At 32.6% G+C, this 18,718-nt stretch overlaps 1 protein-coding gene across 1 annotated transcript; it reads left to right on the top strand.

Annotated features, from left to right (window-relative positions):
• Nucleotides 1–2,357: 2,357 nt before the first annotated feature.
• LOC143043088 (uncharacterized) lies at nt 2,358–17,592 on the top strand. The gene is made up of 8 exons (XM_076215559.1): nt 2,358–2,704; nt 3,572–3,695; nt 4,901–5,122; nt 7,255–7,370; nt 8,327–8,414; nt 10,801–10,911; nt 16,588–16,706; nt 17,505–17,592. Exons 1-8 carry the CDS (start codon nt 2,660–2,662, stop codon nt 17,517–17,519), a joined length of 840 nt encoding a protein of 279 aa, XP_076071674.1. The 5' UTR covers nt 2,358–2,659; the 3' UTR covers nt 17,520–17,592.
• The last annotated feature ends 1,126 nt before the right edge of the window (nt 17,593–18,718 follow it).

Below are 18,718 nucleotides of genomic sequence, written 5' to 3'. Positions count from 1 at the left end.
AATCAAAAAGGAACTGTTTGCTATGGTGCATCCAAATAGTCTTCTGAACACCGCTTAATCGGTGGCTCCATATGATTTGCATTTTCCTGAAAAAAATCGCTATTTCTCATAATCAGCATTTTCATCCAGATCAGAGAACTTGTGCTTTGTTTCCTTCAGTTGGTAACATCATTTTTTGAAAATATTAAACTAGCAAAACTATACACCAATATGTATTTATACAATGAAACTTAATTCATTGTAAGTTGATTTAGTTTTCCCTCTTTTGTGCACACATGAGAAACAATCTGAAACTTTTTTTTCAAAATTGTTTCAAATTTGTGTATCATCATTTAATTGTTTCCATAGCAACACAGTTAAAACTGTAATGCTGTTATACATGAATACGTTTAAAATCTTAATGTAAGTAATTTCTACAAATTGTGTATTATTTATCATTTTTCTAACTGCAGAATTACGTTTTGAAACAATTTAATCAAAATTGTGCCAAATTTCATTTTATAGAAAAATGAAAGTAAGGCATTTAAAAATTTTTGTATTCAAGGAACCAAAATAGTAAGACATAAGTGTTATTTATAAGATAAGACTATGTTTTTTTTTTATGAATTTGTGGTTCACTCAAAAGGAGATTTTATACCAAATGAATACCACAAAAAAAGGTGGGGGTTGGTTAATGTGATTACGATTGAAAATTGATATAACCATAACAGTTGTTAAATCATATTAGTAAAAGAAATATATTTCAAGAAATCATGAAAATATTTGTTTCTCTTTTTTAATATATATATAAAAATTATTTCGAAATTAACCTTTTTAGGTTGAAATTATGGACATCCAGTAGGGGGTAAACTGGTCATCGGTTGCTCACTGGTATGCGTAGCAACCAAAATTTTGTCATATTTTCTTTTTTTTCATCAAGTCAAGTAAGTGTGTGAATTTTGTAGAAAATCTATGACCATGTGTGCCACATTTCCTATTTAAGAGTTTACATAGTAACTAAGAACTACTGTTAAGGAATACAAAAACCGATTACTTGCTTGCAAAAAATCAAGAGAGAAAAACGAACATGGTCCTTTGTCGTCCATCTTCAACCGTCGTCGTTTACCTTTGCAATACTCGTCTCCTTTGACACTACAGGACCCAATTAAAATAAAATTCATAAGGGGCTTTAGTTTCAGAAAAATGTGTCTAATGACGTAACCTGGCAAACAAGATTGACGACATGGCTTTAGATGGAACATGGCTGTAAAATATAAGTTTGGTCAATTTCGCCAAAATCTCGTATGTTGGTTTCGCCAAAATCTCGTATGTTGGTCTATTTGGGATGTAAAATGCAATGCCTTAGAATAAAATATTGACAAAAAATAGATAATCGATAATGCTAAAATCGATACAATGCAAGTTTTTTCTAGTGTCTAAAAAATCGTTTGAATAAAGACAATCGGAAAGGAACCAAAATGTTCAGAATGTTGAGTATCTCCGTCCTCTGTTTATTTTCGTCAAAACTGTCGGACTACTTCTGATAGGAGTAATTTCCCATAAATGTCAAATTCTAACAATTTTTTTTCATTTTAACGTATAAATATCAATATCTTATTACCCGTTTTTTAGGATGTTTTATTTTTGTCCGATCTGTGCCAACTTCCGTATTTTATCACGACATTTCATGTTATACATGCATCATACAAGTTTCCTAACGAAGTGTTCAATAACTTTATCAGATCTTCCTGGTACATTTTAAAAATAGAAAATAAGTTATCAGATTACAACATATTCATGTACATCTTACTCATTACATGTTAACACCTTTAAAATCTTTGCTTTAATTCAGTTGCAGATAATTCATTGTTAGAAGTCATAACTGTTAACCATAGATGATATGCCAATCAAAAGCACATTTAAACCTAAAATACAATAAAAAGAAAAAAAATATTTTTCTAATGTCTATTAAATCTAGAGGATCAAAAGAGCCTGTATATATGATTAACCATTGCATTTACAGCATCTTACAATTTACGTTAAACCTTTTGTATCATAATATAAGTAGATTATGTAACAAGTAATTATCAAAGGAGAATTTTCTATGGAGCTTAAGGAGGGACATATCAGCATTTGATGTTATAAATAAAGAAACTTTCAATAGACATCGTTTTATGGTGCAATATGATGGAGGGGATACAAAAGCAGGTGATTTTTTATGTAAAGAAAAGTGTCAATAAAAAATGTTCTATAGTGCTTAAAAGGGGGGGGGGGTGGGGGTGGGGGTGGGGGTAATTCTATATATCAATTTGGCCATCTTGTTTCTATTTTATTTCAACTTAAAAAAACATAATTTTGAAGTTGATTTAATACTACTCAATTTAAACATTATTTTTTATAGATAATTTATACATCATTCTTGAAATATTTGATTTTGCATCTGATAAATATTTGTTACATGATTTCATACCATTCCTGTATAGTCCGTAGCCGAGACAGTTGGTGACATCACAGCTGAAAATAGATATTGACAAACAAAATAAAAGTCATCAATCAAATCAGGATGGCATACTCATGATAAGAAAAGCAAAGCGATTGGGTAATTAAACACATTGATGTGCGTAGGTGTGTCCTAGCTTTATATGCATACTATATATTTATTAACATTCAGGTTGTCCTAATGTTTTCTTCAGAACGCAAGCCTGAGAGGATGGTGAAATATAAGGTTAGTAAAATAATTTATATCAATAATACAACTTTTTTTTTTATTTCATCGTTTTTAAAATTATTTAGGAAATCAAAAATTAAAAATGAACATATTAGTTTAAAGTCCTTATTTTTTGGCCCAAATTTTTAGATGCATAAATCTGTTGATAATTCCAAATTCATAAGTTTTTATAAAACGATGAGAATAAATTTCATCGCAGACTTTTGTTCATTTCAACGGTAATTAGGCATTTGTCGGAGCTGCCTGTTGTATGTACCAGAGTATGTTCTTTGCGTCATATTGCTAAATCGCTAAGGTGTTTTGAATAAAAAAAACTTAAATTGCTATTTTTGACAAAGCCTTAATTGTTTAGCTTTTGAATTTTTAAATGACGAATCTTTACTCGTTACAATGATTTTGGCTGCTTTTCCTTCAGATTATAATTTCGAATAGTTTTATTTCTTTTGTTCAAACTCTGTTTTTCTTGGCATGATACTTTCATGGCGTGTTTATATGTCTTACATGTATGACTGTATTGTGTGGTTTACTGAATTGTTGAATAGTTTTAAATTTTGTTGGAATAAGCTGTTGCTCGTATTTATTGCTGTCATAATTTCAAACTCTAGAATTGATTATATAAGGGAACTTTACTTTTTTAAAACACATTTTGTAATTTGTATATATCGTGATAATGCGACAATGTGTATGCTCCGTCACTAAAAGCTAACAGAACTTTGAATTGTAAAATTGCTTTATCGTGTCGTGGTCATAATGTGCTGAATCGACACGATTGCAATATCTTTTAAAATCAATAAATTTTTTTGTTTTTTGTTTATTATTGATGTAAAGTTATAAAAACATATATAATATCAGTTTTAATTACAGCTAAACCTGCTAATAATTGTGGTATTCCTAAATATTAGTCAATACAAAGGACTGATCATACGGGAACAGAATCCAATCGACCAGCAGACAGATATTTTTTTTATCGATGACAGTGGAACTAGAGGTAAAATTATACATAATCGATTCATATTTCAGAAACGGGTTACTTTATACAAATCTAAGTTACTAGAGCAGGATCTGCTTACCCTTCCGGAGCACCTGAGATCACCCGAAGTTTTTTGTGGGGTTTATGTTATTTATTCTTTAGTTTTCTATGTTGTGTCGTGTGTACTATTGTTTGTCTGTTTGTCCTTTCCATTTTTAGCCATGGCGTTGTCAGTTTATTTTCGATTTATGAGTTTGACTGTCCCTCTGGTATCTTTCGTTCCTGTTTTACTACTTTGGCTTAGTATGAATCGCTTTGTATACCTTTTGCAACATTACACATTATGATAAATCATAGGTCTATGCATAGGGTACAGGCAAAAACATTTAAAACACAAACAAAATATATCCGTCAGGGAAGATCAGTTATATAGCTAAATGTGAAATGTAATAAAAATATTATTATTTAATAAAGTTATGACGCAATTGCGGCATGTGTATAGAACGGAAGTCGACTATAGAGGCCAACAACTGGACGTCGATTAGAGAACAACAAAAAAGAAGTTTATAAGAGGATCCAAAAATTGGTCGTCGATTTGCATTGTTATTTTATTATTACGTCAGAGTTAGACGTCGAATTGTGGAACGGACGTAGATTAGTGACCGGGCGTCGATCTGAATCTATATATTTTTTATTTTTTTTTATAATGGAAGCCTATCTATTATTTCAGTTTCCAAACTAGACGTATGTTCTCTACTTCTTTTGTAAATTTTGTCATATTTGTGTTTTAGAAAAACATGCTACAATTCTATATTCCAGTGCATATTTTCGTATGCTGTTTGTGCTGTTTGTGTGTTAACACCTAGTTTTCAAATTCATGTAATATATCCATTTAATTTACCTGAATAACAAATATTCCAACAAAACAATAAATAATGGTTGTGTATCAAGTCGACGTAAACGGTAAACACATACGAAGTTATTCGATAAACTTGAAATGCCAAAAATAGAAGAGACGCGGGGGATACCAAAAGGAAAGACGTGCTAATACGCAAACGACAAACTTTACTGAAATGACTGAGAAACACGCATCAAACTGTAAAACTGGAGTGAAGTTCTCAAGGAAGGGTAAGCGGGTAAAATTCTGAAGAATGCTTTCAAAAGATCATCAATTCATCTTGGCGTTTTATGAAATAATCATATGTTTCTTTTTTTTCTTTCAGAAACCTCATTTGTGGATGGTTCTGGATTAGGCACAGGGTCAGATTTTGGACTACTTCCTAATCCCCTGTTAGCCCTAGCGTTACTAATGATACCGATGATTATGATGCCAATGATGAGTTCTGTTACTAGTGAATCAAGTAGTGCTGTTGCACCCATACCTGTTGTGTCAACACCTGTTTTGGTTACTGTTCCATCAACACAAGCCGCTGTACAAACAACAAGTAAGTATTTTTTGGAAAGCAAGTCTTTAGAAACATTCGTTGTCGTCAGGTTCTATCAGCAACAATATTAAGGGAGGATTAATTAGGTGGCTCTGCCGTCGTCGGCGACGTCTAAAGTCCGCGAAATCAATCGGCTACAAAATCATCATTTCATTTTTTTGGGGATACTAGTAATAGATCTTTGCCTTTATATATTTAATTGAGATGACAAATTGCATTCTTTTTCGGCTTCGACTTCAAACATACCAAGAATTATTACAGAATTACAGTTCGTCAATACTGAAACCATTCATTCCTCACTGATTTCTAACAGTACATTAAATATGAAAACTGACACAATGTGTATTCAAACATGCCACTCTTTATCGCACATAAGCCGTTCCTTCCTAACCATAATCATTATGTTAGCTAAAGCTTTTAGTGGATAAAGCATCAAGTTATTGTCTAACATTAAAGCTAGAAAGGATTATCATAAGCCTTCTCCAATCTTTAGTCGTAAATATCATTCAGCTATTATACTAGATTGATACAGAATAGGTTATCACGTAACTTGATTGGTGTCGTACGCATAAAAATGGCAAACAAAAACATAATCGCCACGGTAGATTGTCTGCTTTTGTCATGAGCACGGTGTTAATATATGATAGAGTGTTGTGCAACATACTTGTCCATGTTACATTTATTCACGATAAAAACATTGCAAAGGAGTATTTATAACTTGTGACAAATTTAAACAAGTTATGTATTGCACTATTTACAGTTGGGTGTAGACCAAGCATTACATGTAGACGGGCGGGAAAGTTAACGCTTAGTTTACTCGCGTGCATTAATTTAAAAGCCGCGTTAACTCTGCGTTAACTCAGTAATTTTAGTTGACATAAAAAGTAAAAGTAGGTGTACTTTCGCGTTTACCTCCGCGTTAACACAAAAAATGCGAGACTTCTAATTTTGTAAAAGGAAAACGTACGTTTACTGTTTGTTCTGAATTTGTAGTAAACGCGCATTAAAACAGATTGACAAAAAAAAAACTTTTAGATGAAAAGCCGCGATAATGTTCTAAGACATGAAACTAAATGTTTGTACGCTATGTCATTCATTTATTTCTTGAAGCATAACTTAGTTAACTCTGCCGTAAAGAATGTTGACCAATTACTCATGATATTGTATACAACATAATTGTACATGTAAAGGGGCCTGCCGAAGTACCTCTGTGGGTGTAGGATTTTCTTGCTGTATTGGAGACCCATTGGTAGCCTTCAGCTGTTTTCCACTCTTTGAACGAGTTGTTGTCTCTTTGACACATTCCCCTCTTTGGACGAGTTGTTGTCTCTTTGACACATTCCCCTCTTTGGACGAGTTGTTGTCTCTTTGATACATTCCCCATTTCCATTCTCATTTTTACACAAAATTTTGCAGTATTAGTATTTGATTTTGGTATATATATTTTTTTTTAATATTTGTGTTGTGAATTTGCACGGTTTTAAACACATATACGTAAAATATTAAGATAAAAATCATTTAAACAAAATAACAAAATAACAAAATGTACAAATGTGCACGAAGTTTATTCTCTTATTTATACCTGTAGTTAATGCAAAACGTAAATGCGCGTTTACTTTCAGGTGCACGTAAATATACACTAGTGAAATCTGAAATAAACGCCCGTTTATTTTTAATTGCACGCTAAAATAAACTCGTGAAATCTGAAGAAACGCCCATTTAATTACTGCTGACTAAACGGACAAAGAGAAAAACGCGCGTAAAATCTGAATGACATTAGAAATTTAAATTTTGACCGCGTTAACATAATTATAGGATCGTTCGTGACTAGTAAACGTGAAATTTGAAGTTAACTAACGAAATATGTGCACGCGGTGTTAACGTGCGTTTACATTATGTAATATTTGGTCTGCACCCAACTGTATTTGTCAACAACTGTGCTTTATAGTACAAACATTTTATATAGATTATTCTCCGTGTGTTAGTCTTCAAATGAACTAGGGGTTCATTTGCCGAAATTGTTTTTTTTTCCATGATATTTTTTTTTTTAAATTGTAATGTTTAAGTACCAGTTAAATTTTATGTTGCTGCTGTTCATTAAAAAATTTACTCATCTTGTGTCATTTGAATAGCACCATGTGTTCCAACGAATTGCCCTGCAGAATATAGATTGTTGAATGACCAAACTGCCAGCCCTAATTGCTACCGATATAGTGGGGTTGGTAAGCTAAGTTGGTCTGAATCTCTGGTTAGTATGTTTTATGTTGTATCAAATTTAATTATTTTTTGTTATAGTAGGCTTTGTTTTGATTCGTTGATAACAAATTTAATTTTGTGAAATATGATCTTATTCTACAATCCCATGAGAATACTCAAAAGGATATACATGTTTCGTGTTAACCCTTGTTATACGCGTAGTATTCCTTTTCTCGACATCTTTCTTGCACACAATGTATATATATACATTCAAAATTTGTAACATGAAGTTAACATTTTGAAAGTATGAAGCATGATTCAAGAATTATTTGACATCAACAAAAAAAAGTATTATAAAACTAATCAATGAATAATTGCTTCCATTAAAATACATTTTCATTTAAGTAAGCATTTAAGTAAGCACTAAAGATTAACCATTCTTTATGGATAACAGTTACTATCGAAATGATTTTCAACGTACTTTATCGAAAATAAATGAATAAATGAACCTTAGATACTATTCGCATCTATAAATCATTATGTTTTAATAAGAAACTTAACCGTACACATTTTGTATATAAATATATATAGAGAGAGAGAGAGAGAGAGAGAGAGAGAGAGAGAGAGAGAGAATTGATGAAGGTATTTTCAAATCCGAAAACATTTCATCACGTGTCACTCACTCACATCGAAGCTTTCCATCCATCCATTTACATACTGCAAACTTCACACTAGCAGGTTATTGCATTGTGAATTAAATCATATAAGGGGCTTACGTCAGTAAGACAACAAATTTAAAAATAATGACAAATTGAAAAAAGAAAAAGAAAATAAAACAACTGGAAAATGTCGTTACCAATACCTGCAGTAGCGATACTTTTAAAACTTAGTTATTGGTGTTCATGCTTTGACACTTAAAGGTATACAATAAATGTATCATTTGTTGTATAACCAAGAACTAAGTTACTGATGAAGAAAATGGACCAATGTCTCATTTTAAAATTTTAGAAGGAATGTACCAAAACACCAGGGGCCTATCTATGGAAGCCAAATGATGAAAAAGAAGCTGATGCTGTAAGAAGTGTGTTTGCTTTTGGTAAGTCATGGATAATGTAATTGGTTATCTTCTTCAATTCCTAAAACTGGTATCGAAGTGTTTGCAAAATTGAGATAACCAATAATATTGAGCGATGGCTCATTTATTTTCCTACTTTATATAGTCTTTGGTGGACTATTTTGTATAATCACAACCCTCATATAACTGGCATAATAAGTCAAATTCTTACCTTGAAGCGACAAGATGGTGGTCCTATTTCAATCGCCGACGACACCCTGCGTGATGACGTAGATTCCCCCCCCCCCCCTTGAATTAGAATCAGTGTCATAGTTGGGCCTGAAAATACAATTCACTACGTAAACGCACACATTGCTTACCATGCTAGGGCCTTGAATTCTAGTGTTGTTTTTTTTTATATAAAATAAGTCAACCTAATAAGTAGTATACTAGTATTTTGTTTTATATTGCTAACATTGATTTCTGTGTAATCCATGAAAAGTCATAGCTGCGTTGCATGTTATTTCATTTTCTACAATTCTGCGAAGTTTTCGTTTATATTTTCACAATTTCTTCTTAGATGCAAGACCCTTATTGAATTAAGAAAACTGAGGTGTAATATACGACAATTAAAACTTTATTTTACATTATCTGACTTATTTACCGTTAAAGCATATTATTTTTCTTCTTCGTAAGAAGGTCCACTCTATTTACAGGGTCAAGGCATTTAAAAATTGTCTATTTTACCGATTAAACTAAAATGGGATATTCTTTTCAGATGCGTTAAAATTGAATTACGCCGTACGGCACATTTATAAACTTCAAATAAGACTCACTGACTAAAAAAGATATACACGTTAGATGTCATTACCTAGATAATTAGATAAAGTAAGACACAAGTGAATTGTTATGTAGTAAATTAATCTATTGTAATAAAAATTAATAATATCTAATAAAATTTGTAGATTTCGCTAACAAAGTCCTTATATTTGTATAAAGTACCATACGTTTATAGAGGAAAATTGTTTTAACTTTAAATAAGAGTTTTTAAAAACAACAAGTTTTTAAAGGAAATATCTAGAATAATACTTTTCTCTCTTTTGTATGGCAATACAAGTTCTGTTTTATAAGCATCCCACCCCAGGGTACAGTACGTGGCTGTTCTATAGAAAATGTTTTGTCATTTGATCATTGACAGATTAAAAACGAACACACAATTTTGAAAGTTGAAATGTGTGTCGATGACAATTTGTTGTATTTTGGTATAACAAGAAGAGGAATGTATCGTATCTTCTGCAATAAACATATAATGAAGGTGGAAGATTAAGACATAAACTCTGATTTGGCAACAACCGTTTTTTTTTTGTGTGTAAATTATAGTTTACATTTTAATGAGGATACATAATAACCTTACACAGGTCATTTTTCTTATGCCATGAAGCAAATTTTATTCAAGCTTGGTATTTTCCGGATTGATCGTTAAAAAGAAAGACCTACAGTTCTGAAAGAAAATAACTTCAAATAGGTACATGTATATAAACGGTGCATATCTAAGATTTAAACATTTACATCCACAGAAAGTTAAACAGTAGCCCTTCTAAATTCTAAACATCTAAGAGAGTTACCGATCTGAGGTGTAAAAAACAGATTTTTTTAAACAAATATACGTTAATGCGGCAAAATATCATGGTTAATTCTACATTATTCACATATTTCTACGATTAAAATCTATACAAAAAAAAATCATTTAAGGATTTTTGCTCCTCTTGTGTTTGAATGTTTGCCTAATTTTGGGAGTCCACTGATTTATACAGGTATTGCTATAAAAAAAAAATGCCCACTAATTTCTTCTTTTCTTTCCATAATTTCATTACCTATAATATTATTAAATGTCATCTTTATAAATCTTAAAAATTCTTTCAACGTTTTTGAAAGAAATGGGTGCCGATGTTAAATATTTGATAAAATGAGAGAGAATTATTTCCCGCCAAACTTTCAATGGCTTATATCTTGAAAACAAGCAGACGGATCCAATATTTTTTTCTGCTTTTTTAATACCTTGGGGATCCATAAATTCCGAACGGAGCAAGACTGATTGCGTCAACAGGATAAACGTTTACTGCTATGCATGCAGTATCCGCGATGAGAACTATCATTCAAACAGAACTTTACCATCGGCAATAAAACAAATTCAGTCACATGACAGATTAGACGACTTTTATGTTATCAAGAGATTTAAGATTGCAAATCATGTTTTTAGTGGGTTTAGACACTAACTATCGATCGTTTCGATTAACACATTTGTACTGGTGCCTGTAACACCTATGTAATGTCGAGTTATGTCGTCTTTTTAGTCATTCTGTATTGTGTAACTTGATATGATAAAGAAGCTCCCTATGATACAAAAAGCAATTATTTTATTCTTAAGGAACCGATGTAGATGTATGGATAGGTGCACATAGTCCTCTCCATGACGGAAATTATGAATATGCCGTTGTGGGTGGTGCTTTGTCATTGACTAATCTTCCATTTGGTACACGTAAGTTTTACCTTCTATGATACTAGTAGTTGAATCAAAAATGTGTGGTTTAAAATGTGTTTTCAATCAGATCAATTTGTAATGGTATTGGTTGTGTAATAAAGAGAAACTTCAATAAGTATAAAGAAGAAACGCAAGATTTAGATATCATGAAATATAAATAAAGATGTTTTACATACATGTAAAAAAATAGACAATAACCCAATTACACAAAAACAATAGACATAACGATGTCTACATTATGTCTTGAACAGTAAACAGTCTTAAATTTAGTGGAGCCTAGAAAAGCAGATCAGGAGTTTAACCTGAGAGCACATAATGTCTTCAAAGGTAAACAGTCTGAAATCGACAAGAGCCTAGAAAAGCATATTAGTAGTTTTACCTGCGAGAACATGGTGTCTTCAACAGCAAACAGTCTAAAATCGACCAGAGCCTAGAAAAGCAGATCAGTTGTTTTATCTGAGAGAACATTATGTGTTCAACAGTAAACAGTCTGAAATAGACAAGAGCCTAGAAAAACAGATCAGTAGTTTTACCTGAGCGAAGATTATGTCTTCAACAGAAAACAGTCTGAAATCGACTAGAGCCTAGAAAAGCAGATCAGTAGTTTTACCTGAGAGAAGATTTTGTCTTCAACAGTAAACAGTCTGTAATCGACCAGAGCATAGAAAAGCAGATCAGTGCGTGGTTTTATCTGTTAGAACATTATGTCTTCAACAGCAAACAGTCTAAAATCGACCGAGGCCTAGAAAAGCAGATCAGTTGTTTTACCTGAGAGAAGATTATGTCTTCAACAGTAAACAGTCTGTAATCGACCAGAGCCTAGAAAAGCAGATCAATAGTTTAATCTGATAGAAGATTAAGTCTGCAACAGTAAACAGTCTTAAATCGACCAGAGCCTAGAAACGCAGATCAGTAGTTTTTTCTCAGAGAAGATTAAGTCTGCAACAGTAAACAGTCTGTAATCGACCAGAGCCTTGAAAAGCAGATCAGTGGTTTTATCTGTAAGAACATTATGTCTTCAACAGTAAACAGTCTAAAATCGACCGAGGCCTAGAAAAGCAGATCAGTTGTTTTACCTGAAAGAAGATTAAGTCTGCAACAGTAAACAGTCTAAAATCGACCGAGGCCTAGAAAAGCAGATCAGTTGTTTTACCTGAGAGAAGATTATGTCTTCAACAGTAAACAGTCTGTAATCGACCAGAGCCTTGAAAAGCAGATCAGTGGTTTTATCTGAGAGAACATTACAGTAAACATTACAGTAAACAGTCTAAAATCGAGCGGAGCCTAAAAGTTGCCAACCGAGTATTATGCATATTTCATGCTTTCGTTTTCAACCCTTTATAGTTATGTGCACGAATAATTTTACTTAAAAACTCTTGTTTTATATGGTTATCAATATATTTTAGTCCTTAAATCTTCATTTTAATTTTACTTGAACAGATGATTAATTTGGTAATTTGTACAAGGACAGTTAAGAAATAATATGTCGATACATACCTAACACTACAGGGATAACTCTGAAAAATCAGATAAACGTTTCAATTACGTTGTGCTGTTAAAGAAATATTAAGCTTCTCAGTGATCAAAATTAGTGTTTGTAAAACTGCTATATAACCAGTGTAATTTTTCTGATAAAGTGGTTGGTATCAGTGTTTGTAAAACTGCTATATAACCAGTGTAATTTTTCTGATAAAGTGGTTGGTATCAATTATTTTGAATTGCAGTCGACTCTCGTTATGTCGAAGTCAGCCGGACCAGAGAAATATTTCGAGATACACGTAGTTCGACTCAAACGAGCACCGGAAGTTCGACAATCTAAGGGACACAACTCTTGCTTAGCTTGGTAAAGCTAAAATAAATCCGGGTGAATATTGCAAGGGGATCGATATTCTAGTATTCAGATCGATGTATTTGTATGTCACAGTCTTTTATTATTATAATGACATTAGTTTTACTTATTCAATTGTTTCAATTAAATCAAAATTCTATGGCTTTTCCAAGAGAGTACATTTTTTTTTGTAATTTCCAATCGATAGTTTCGTTATTCAGGTCGGTTATAGCTGACAAAATTGTTTATTCTCGGATACAAGAGATTTAAGAAAATTTCTATTCATTTTGTTTTATCTCACTCTTTCTTTTCAAAAGAAAATATAACAAGATTAAAGACGCCGTTTAAGTAGTTTTTATGTGATCATCAACGGAAGCCATAATCCTCACTTTATACACACCCAAGCTCATTAGTGTAAATCACAAATTAATTGTTTTGTAAACATTTTAAATACTTTTTCATGAACACTAACAATGTATCACTAATTATTTATAAAAATTCTATAAAAGATAATCTTAGGTAAACACTCATGGAAATAGCATGTCATAAATCAATACAGTGGTCAGTGACCGGAAATTTAATAACACGTGTATTGTCAGATTAACTCTTCAATCCATTTAAATCCCGGAGGTCATGTTTTGACATATGTGTACTAGTTCGAGATAAAAAAATGAATTTTGAATGCTTTTGTTAACCTTGGGACCGTAAATTTAGCTCGACTCAACCGAAATTTCGACTCATCCAATTTCGACTTATCAGGAGTCGAATTACATACTTTTGTATGGAATAAAGTTCGGGACCACGTGAAAACTTCGACTCATCCGACATTTCGAGTCAACCGAGTTCGAGACAACGAGAGTTAACTGTATTTATATTTTGTCAAAGGGACTTTGTAAATACTTTGTCAAAATTTTATGAAAATTAAACGAGCCAAATTAATTTAAGTGAAGTTGTTGGGTACCACCTTAATTACTTTTTTAACATTTAATCGTCAGTCTGCCAAGTCCCGATATTAGCTCAGACGTTTTTATGTATTGCAAACTGTTGTGTGTCACCTCGTTTTTTTATGCTATTGTCAGTTTTTCCGTGTCTGGTGAGTATGAGTATCCTTTTGGTAATTGTCAGTTTGTCCTTGTCTTGTGAGTATGAGTATACTCTTGGTAATTGTCAGTTTGTCCTTGTCTTGTGAGTATGAGTATACTCTTGGTAATTGTCAGTTTGTCCTTGTCTTGTGAGTATGAGTATACCCTTGGTAATTGTCAGTTTGTCCTTGTCTTGTGAGTATGAGTATACCCTTGGTAATTGTCAGTTTTGTTGTGTCTGGTGAGTATGAGTATCCCCTTGTTAATTGTCAGTTTTTCCTTGTTTTGTGAGTATCAGTATACCGTTGGTAATTGTAAGTTTTTCCGTGTCTGGTGAGTATGAGTATACCCTTGGTAATTGTCAGTTTTTCGTGTCTGGTAAGTATGAGTATACCTTTGGTAATTGACAGTTTTTCCTTGTGTGGTGAGTTTAAGTATCCCGTTTGTAATTGTCAGTTTGTCCTTGTTTTGTGAGTATGAGTATACTTTTGGTAATTGTCAGTTTGTCCTTGTCGTGTGAGTATCAGTATCTCCTTGGTAATTGTTAGTTTTTCCTTGTCTTGTGAGTATCAGTATACCGTTGGTAATTGTCAGTTTTTCCGTGTCTGGTGAGTATGAGTATACCTTGATAATTGTCAGTTTTTCGTGTCTGGTCAGCATGAGTATACCTTTGGTAATTGACAGTTTTTCCTTGTGTGGTGAGTATGAGTACTCCCTTGGTAATTATCAGTTTATCCTTGTCTGGTGAGTATGAGTATCCTCTTGATAATTGGCAGTTTTTCCTTTTCTTGTGAGTTTTTTTTTTGTGTCTGGTGAGTATGAGTATCCCGTTGGTAATTGTCAGTTTGTCCTTGTTTTGTGAGTATGAATACCCTCTTGGTTATTGTCAGTGTTTCCTTGTCTGGTGAGTATGACTACCCCCTTGGTAATTGTCAAGTATTTCTTTATTTTGTGAGTATGAGTATCATCTTGGTAATTGTCAATTTTGGTGAATATGAGTACCCCTTGGTAATTGTTAGTATTTCCTTATCAGGTGAGTATGAGTATCCTCTTGGTAATTGTTAGTTTGTCCGTGTCTGGTGAGTATGAATACCCTCTTGGTAATTGTTAGTTTTTCCGTGTGTGGTAAGTATGAGTACCTCCTTGGTAATTGTTAGTTTGTTCTCGTCAGGTGAGTATGAGTAAACCCTTTGTAAATGTCAGTTTTTTCCTGTCTTGTGAGTATAAGTATCCCCTTGGTAATTGTCAGTTTATCCTTGTCTTGTGAGTTTGAGTGTCATCTTGGTAATTGTTGATTTTTCCTTGTCTGGTGAGTATGAGTGTCCTCTTGGTAATTGTTAGTTTTTCTTGTCTTGTAAGGATGAGTATCCCCTTTGTAATTGTCAGTTTTTCCTTGTCTGATGAGTATGAATACCCCCTTGGTAATTGTCAGTTTTTCAGTTTCTGGTGAGTATAAGTACCCACTTGGTAATTGTCAGTTTTTCCTTGTTTTGTAAGTATTAGTATCCTCTTGGTAATTGTTAGTTTTTTCCTTGTCTTGTGAGTATAAATATTGTCTTGGTAATTGTCAGTTTTTCTGTGTCTGGTGAGTATAAGTATCCCGTTGGTAATTGTCAGTTTGTCCTTGTTTTGTGAGTATGAGTATACTCTTGGTAATTGTCAGTTTGTCCTTGTCTTGTGAGTATGAGTATCCCCTTTGTAATTGTCAGTTTTTCCATGTCTTGTGAGTATCAGTATACCGTTGGTAATTGTCAGTTTTTCCGTGTCTGGTGAGTATGAGTATACCCTTGGTAATTGTCAGTTTTTCGTGTCTGGTAAGTATGAGTATAGCTTTGGTAATTGACAGTTTTTCCTTGTGTGGTGAGTATTAGTATCCCCTTGGTAATTGACAGTTTATCCTTGTCTGGTGAGTATGAATACCCCCTTGGTAATTGTCAGTGTTTCCGTGTCTGGTGAGTATCAGTATACCGTTGGTAATTGTAAGTTTTTCCTTGTCTTGTGGGTATGAATACCCCCTTGGTAATTGTCAGTGTTTCCGTGTCTGGTGAGTATCAGTATCCCCTTGGGAATTGTTAGTTTGTCCTTGTCTTGTGAGTATGAGTATACCCTTGGTAATTGTCAGTTTGTCCTTGTCTTGTGAGTATGAGTAACCTCTTTGTAATTGTCAGTTTTTCCTTGTCTAGTGAGTATGAGTATACCCTTGGTAATTGTCAGTTTTTCCTTGTCTAGTGAGTATGAGTATACCCTTGGTAATTGTCAGTTTTTCCTTGTCTTGTGAGTATAAGTATCCCTTTGGTAGTTGTCAGTTTGTCCTTGTCTAGTGAGCATGAGTATACCTTTGGTAATTGTCAGTTTTTCCTTGTCAAGTAAATATGAGTATCCCCTTGGTAATTGTCAGTGTTTCCTTGTCTGGTGATTATGAATATCCCCTTAGTAATTGTTAGTTTGTTCTTGTCTTGTATGAGTATGAGTATGGCAGTGAGAATAACCAATCAATCAAGTTTTCGGTAAAATGGCTACAATATATACTAAGAGACCACTTGTAAGCTTTCAAATTTGCATGCCGGTGATTTTTGAATCGACAATATAACGGTTCTGATTAGTTGAATTCCGACACCAGTTTCGTCTATCAAAACTGTTATCTGCGACCAGAATGATTGGTTAGTCTTCTTTCATGTTTCTTTTTCTGCATTTCAATAGTGTTGTTTTTTAGCGTTACTGAACACTAATGTTAAGATAAATCCTTTTTTTTTTATGTTTCAGTGTTTACAGATACTTCCAAAGAAGACTGTATTGAGATAGAAGTAAATAACAGCAATGTCTGGGAGTGGGATGATGAAGGTTGTGATGACAAAATACGATATATTTGCGAAGTGCCAAGGGTTAGTATGAACCTGCGTTTTGGACTTCTGAAAATATTTAATTAATCTTTTTGTCGTATTGGACATAGCACAGCAAGATCACTCGCGACGATTTAGAACCAAGTACGTGCAAATGCGATAATTACTCTCATCGTTATATTGTTTTCATCTTTGCAAATATAATGATTTTAAACAAGCAGGAAAATGTTAATGAGTATTGGAATGAGTTATCATATCTAACTGTACTTTTTCTGAAATCCTTTGATCAAAAGGGTTTAATAGTTTGATATTAAACTTACGATATTACCTACTAGTATCTACAATTGAAGAACGCTTTTTGTATGTAGTATTTTTTTCTACAATTTAAATTTTTGAAAATTAATAATTGACTATTAAATCTATAAATGACTTAAAATTTATGAGATTTTACATTTTGAATAAGTGAATACAATATAGAAAAAAAAAAGAAAACAAAAAGGGGTGATATAAGGTGCAATTGAAGAGTGAGCAAATCTTGTTCAACATATGACACCCGATATATTGATCATGGTAAGAAATGTTCTCAATTCACCGTTTCACAATCTAATGCCTTCTAGGTAATATTTCCTAAAGCATTGCGATTGGTTAAAAACGTAATAAACATAAAAAATTCAACCTATGACGTTACGTTATTTTAATTTTAAATTTAAATCTAATTACAACAATGTATATTGATCAAGCTTTTTCAACATTTCATTTCAATGTATTAAAATAACCTAATGTTACATATGTTTTTATATTAGATTAAACTAAATCAAGTTTTTTTTTCTTTTCTTTTAGCAAACCTGTCCGTAGAAGTGTATGTAGCCGTTGTTATATTCATATGGACGAATATTTCTTATCCTTGGCGCAAATAAATTAAGAAAACTGGAATCAAATTGATGTTGTTATTTAATTTGTTTTAGCCTTGACCAATAGCAATTTTTCCTCCATTCTCTTTAATATAAAATTAAAAAGATGAGGTGTGATTACAATGAGACGACAACTACCACCAAAACAGGAATTGATTTTGGCGAAACCAGGCAACAGAGCGGTCTCCAATAGTGACAAAAACATACCGATTTGTTTCAATTAAATCGATTTATGACTTTTGAATTGCGATATTTTTTTTTTGCCTATATTATAACATAGAGTCGGCTATTTTAAGTACCGACATGAAAAAATCAAACAATTCAATAATGGTAACTGCTTAAAGATAAATAAAATAATACAATGTACTATATCACGTTATTAGGATTATTTACAGTGAAAGTATATATTTTCTATACGTCAAGAGTATTGTGTATTAATTGTGAAGTTGATAAGGAATATTTATCAATTAGGTCTAAATATATTCCGATGAACATTTTTAGGAAAAAAGGTTATATCAATGAAATTTAATTGTGAAAGTTTTGGTAGCTAATGGGAAGAGCATCATCAATATATTTGAGTGTAAAATAAAATGATCTGGCTTCTTTGATCTTCTGGTTTTAACAAGTGTATGAAGAAACTCAGACTCATACGGAAATAAGAATAAGTGGGCAAGGAATGGCGACAATTTGTTGGATAAGTATACCTTTAATTAAGGCGAAGTGTACGTAATTGCACGCCTCTAGCGGAATACGGGATTAAAAACGTTCGTCGTTAGTTACGCAAGTTATCTCCCTTACTCCAAGAAAGGACAAAGAGAAACTACTTTCTGCGGTCTATAATGAATCCAACAAGCACGCCTGTGCTGTCTTAAACCTCATAGAAATTATCTAAATAACTCCAATTAGAAATCACAGCATTCTGTACGTTGTTCTGTGTGCAGCCTGACTTAAAGACACTGTTTTGTTTTTTGTTTTAGACGCGTAGGAGAAGGCATTTCGTGTTTATGATATCAACAGAAAGAAAAAACGCCTCACAACAAAATTATAAACAAATAAACAAATAAACATGTAACAAATTTTCTTCTATTGATATCAAATTAATTAAAATGAAACCTGAATTGACCCAACAATATCGTTTTAAAA

This window comes from Mytilus galloprovincialis, chromosome 8 (genome assembly GCF_965363235.1).
Source record: "Mytilus galloprovincialis chromosome 8, xbMytGall1.hap1.1, whole genome shotgun sequence".
NCBI lineage: Eukaryota > Metazoa > Mollusca > Bivalvia > Mytilida > Mytilidae > Mytilus > Mytilus galloprovincialis.
This window is presented reverse-complemented; position numbering and strand designations above follow the sequence as displayed.

What these genes read in the sequence shown, in the direction of transcription:
- LOC143043088 (XM_076215559.1), top strand. Translation starts at nt 2,660, where the DNA reads ATGTTTTCTTCAGAACGCAAGCCTGAGAGGATGGTGAAATATAAG. An exon ending in AGAGGATGGTGAAATATAAG is followed by an intron (nt 2,705 to 3,571) that starts GTTAGTAAAATA and finishes TTTTAATTACAG; the next exon opens with CTAAACCTGCTAATAATTGT. An exon ending in CGATGACAGTGGAACTAGAG is followed by an intron (nt 3,696 to 4,900) that starts GTAAAATTATAC and finishes TTTTTCTTTCAG; the next exon opens with AAACCTCATTTGTGGATGGT.